Source organism: Zea mays, chromosome 3 (genome assembly GCF_902167145.1).
Source record: "Zea mays cultivar B73 chromosome 3, Zm-B73-REFERENCE-NAM-5.0, whole genome shotgun sequence".
Lineage (NCBI taxonomy): Eukaryota > Viridiplantae > Streptophyta > Magnoliopsida > Poales > Poaceae > Zea > Zea mays.
In genome coordinates, this window is record NC_050098.1 from 23,139,425 (window position 1) to 23,142,683 (window position 3,259).

At 49.0% G+C, this 3,259-nt stretch overlaps 1 protein-coding gene across 1 annotated transcript; it reads right to left on the reverse strand.

Annotated features, from left to right (window-relative positions):
• Positions 1 to 1,308: 1,308 nt before the first annotated feature.
• On the reverse strand, positions 1,309 to 2,778 carry LOC103649851 (LOB domain-containing protein 40). Its single transcript, XM_008675552.2, has 2 exons — positions 2,409 to 2,778; positions 1,309 to 2,269 (listed from the first exon to the last, which is right to left on the reverse strand). The coding sequence occupies exons 1-2, from the start codon at positions 2,596 to 2,598 to the stop codon at positions 1,563 to 1,565; spliced, it is 897 nt and encodes a 298-aa protein (XP_008673774.1). The 5' UTR covers positions 2,599 to 2,778; the 3' UTR covers positions 1,309 to 1,562.
• Between the last annotated feature and the right edge of the window lie 481 nt (positions 2,779 to 3,259).

A 3,259-nucleotide genomic window follows, 5' to 3' on the forward strand; every position in this document is an offset into this window, starting at 1 on the left:
ACATGAAGTTGGCTAGGTTGGCTTCCTTGTTGTAGGCCCATCAAAGTCGGTCTAGCCGGGTTGGAGGGTGGATAGATAGAGTTTGCATGTATTCTGAATCGATTTTTGTTTTCAGATTGATTTTAATGTGGGAAACTTGCAAAACTCATAAATAATAAACCACACAATAATACTCAATGAAAGGCAACCACAATATATCCTACGACCTCACAGTGCTAATGCATGCGTGGGATCTCCATGAAATAATTCAAGGCGACAAGGCAAAGGCCCCAAATACATAAACATACCACGAATGCAGTGTTAATCAATGGTCCATCGATCAGGTACGGTAGAAGCCTACGCATGGTTGATGCACGCCACAATTGCGCCATTAGATTTGGAAGCTAGGGAACCTATATAATATAAAATAGATTGATCGTACCATGTTTGCATCAAACCACACTAGCTAGCTACTACCATTGGCTGCAGATACTTATTAACTTAGCCAGCTACTTGGCAAATTGGCTAAAAAACTTTTCCATTCCTTTGTCAGCTCTTGCTCAGCTGTTTGGAGATGATCAAACCCTAGCTAACTTTGGTGTTGTTATTATTTTTGCAACTTGCCTGCCGGTCGATATGCCTTCTTCCATATGCATTGAACCTCCCCCTGTGGGGGCGCCGCGTGCACCAAGAAAAGGTTCTCTCCATCTAGAACAACTACAACTTGTACTGCACCGTGTGTATGGGGGATAACTGGATTTCTACGCTCCAATGCAACTTCTACGAACCATATGCGTTCTCGTTTTGGAGAAGATTTGACTCAAGACATCAATCCTTTTTTGCTTTTCAGCAGTGTTTGCAGGAGAGAGAGACGATAGTACTATAGTTCATGCACAACGAATTATAAATTGGAATGGAGCAGATATTAAAATACTAGATATATATATAGTGTTGCCGGTTCAGGTGTAGCCCTAGATTTCCATCATTTATTCGGAACCTAAAATGGAACAACCAAGTTCATCTATAAAATCACATCTCAGCTGATCTCCGTTGGTTAGAATTTGATCTAGTACAAAGGAAATCAATACATGAGACAAAGTTAAGAGCATGCAATATACAGAACCCTAAAGCTCCCTATACAAAGGATACATATGTGGTTTGGCATACGTGTCACTCATACACCAGAAGTTAGGGGGTGTTTGGTTTATAGGGACTAATGTTTAGTCCCTTCATTTTATTCCATTTTAATCTATAAATTATCAAATATAGAAACTAAAATAGAGTTCTAATTTCTATATTTAGCAATTTTAGAACTAAAATAGAATAAAATGAAGGGACTAAACATTAGTCCCTATAAACCAAACATCCCCTTAAAATATAGTGGGAAGAACACATCAAGAAACGGTGTATCATACATAAAAAATGCAAAAAAAAGAGGGCACACACTGTTGTTACAGTTTCCAAAACTAGAAAACACCATATATAGCCACCCCTACAGAACTACAAATTAAGACATAAACGAGTTCCAGGCAATCAAAACTCCCTGTCGATCGATCGGATGAGTAGTATATCCAACGATTTCATTATCTAGCTCGAGAATCCGCCATGGCGAAGCCGAGCTTCGTCGGCTCGCCTCTGTGAGAAGTCTGGTCGTCGTCAACGTCTGACGACGTCTCGAGTCTCTCGACCTTGTGCGCAGTCGGTGGCAGACCTAGTGTGAGGTCTAGACCATCCGCCCGCTCATTGCTTTCTCTCGGTGGCTCCGCGGGTTCGGACTGACTGACATGAGAGACATCCACGGTGTCCACCGAGGCTTTGCTGTCGTCGCTCTCACGCACGGCGTCGTCGTCGTGGCTTGCGGAGTAGTACTGGTGGGGGCTTGGATGGCGTGGCGCCCAGTTCAGTGGCTGCGCCTGTCGGATGTCGACCAGCATGGACGAAGCCGCCGACGGCTGGGAGAAGACGAGCTCGATGCTGCCGGAGTCTGCGGATCTGTGCTGGGCGCCGGATCGCTTGAACTGCCCCCGCGAGCTGTTGGCCATTCGGTGGAGGCCGGCATCCACGGCGCCGCGGCCTGCCTCCCTCCTGGCGACGTGGCGGATGTCGCACGACCGGAGAGGCGGGACAGCCGTGGCGGTGGGCGGCGGCTGCGCGATGGGTATGCCGCGGAGGACCGACTCGACGGCCGCCTGGCAAAGCTGCCAGTTCCCGGACCAGAGCAAGCCGACCGAGCCGTACACCGGGTTGAGCATGCGGCCGCAAGCCTCGTACAACAGAGACCGGAATATTGCTGCACATATATAAACGGAGATCATCAGATCACAGCATGGAGGCTTGGAGCACACACAGGAGCAGGATCGTCCGCGAGAAATGTGTATACGGATCTTTTAGATAGGTGCATATATATGTACGTACACTGATACACATACCGGGTCGGACGTGTTCGGGGCCGGCGGTGATGAGGTTGATGAGGCCTGCGCGGCCGTAGAACTTGGCGAGGAAGACGGTGGCGTTGCCCTGCGCGTCGGGGCTGCGGATCCACTGCAAGCACGGCCGGATGGCGCAGTTGTCGCTGCACCCCTTGCGAAGCACGCGGCACCCGTTGCAGCTCATCCGCATCCTGGATCCTTCGTCTATAACCCCGTGTGGTGGTGCTCAATCGCTTCTTCGAGCCAAGGATCCTGGCCTCACCGGTCGAGTCACCGGCGCTAGCCGCTAGCTCGAGGAAGGAGACGGGCAGAGACCGGAATGGCGTGGTACTGTTGTAGTGTGCGCGTGAGGAGAGCTGGAGGCGGAGGTGTGCAGTATATAAAGCATGGGATGGGCAGGCGCCAGGCGGAGCCGCGTCTGGTTCTCGATCGGGAGGGTCGACCGGCGGGTGGACACACCGGACTGCCAAAGCCTCCGGTTTCCCTGGGAGTGGAAAGCTGGTTTCCAGAGTGGGCCCATGATGGCCTGCCAAATTACCCAATTGCCCCATATCTAACCATGAGGGAGACACTGGCTTGGTTCGTGTCATCGTGTGTGTGTGATTTTGTTAATTCTAATCACTGGACCACGACTTTCGTAGCTTTAAATAAAATTTGAAATAGAGTGGTCCTAGGTCGGATTCAGCTGGAGTTGAATAGGACTAGTTGATCATAAAACAAAGGGTCTAGTCGAAGGTTCTATAAAACAAACCAAGTACAGTACTACCTTGACTATATTTAGTACATGCAAAACTACCCTTCTAAGCGAAATCGTTACTCTATTTGAGTTTGTCACAAACCCGTGTCAAACT

What these genes read in the sequence shown, in the direction of transcription:
- LOC103649851 (XM_008675552.2), bottom strand. Translation starts at nt 2,598, where the DNA reads ATGCGGATGAGCTGCAACGGGTGCCGCGTGCTTCGCAAGGGGTGCAGC. An exon ending in CCCCGAACACGTCCGACCCG is followed by an intron (nt 2,270 to 2,408) that starts GTATGTGTATCA and finishes ATATATGTGCAG; the next exon opens with CAATATTCCGGTCTCTGTTG.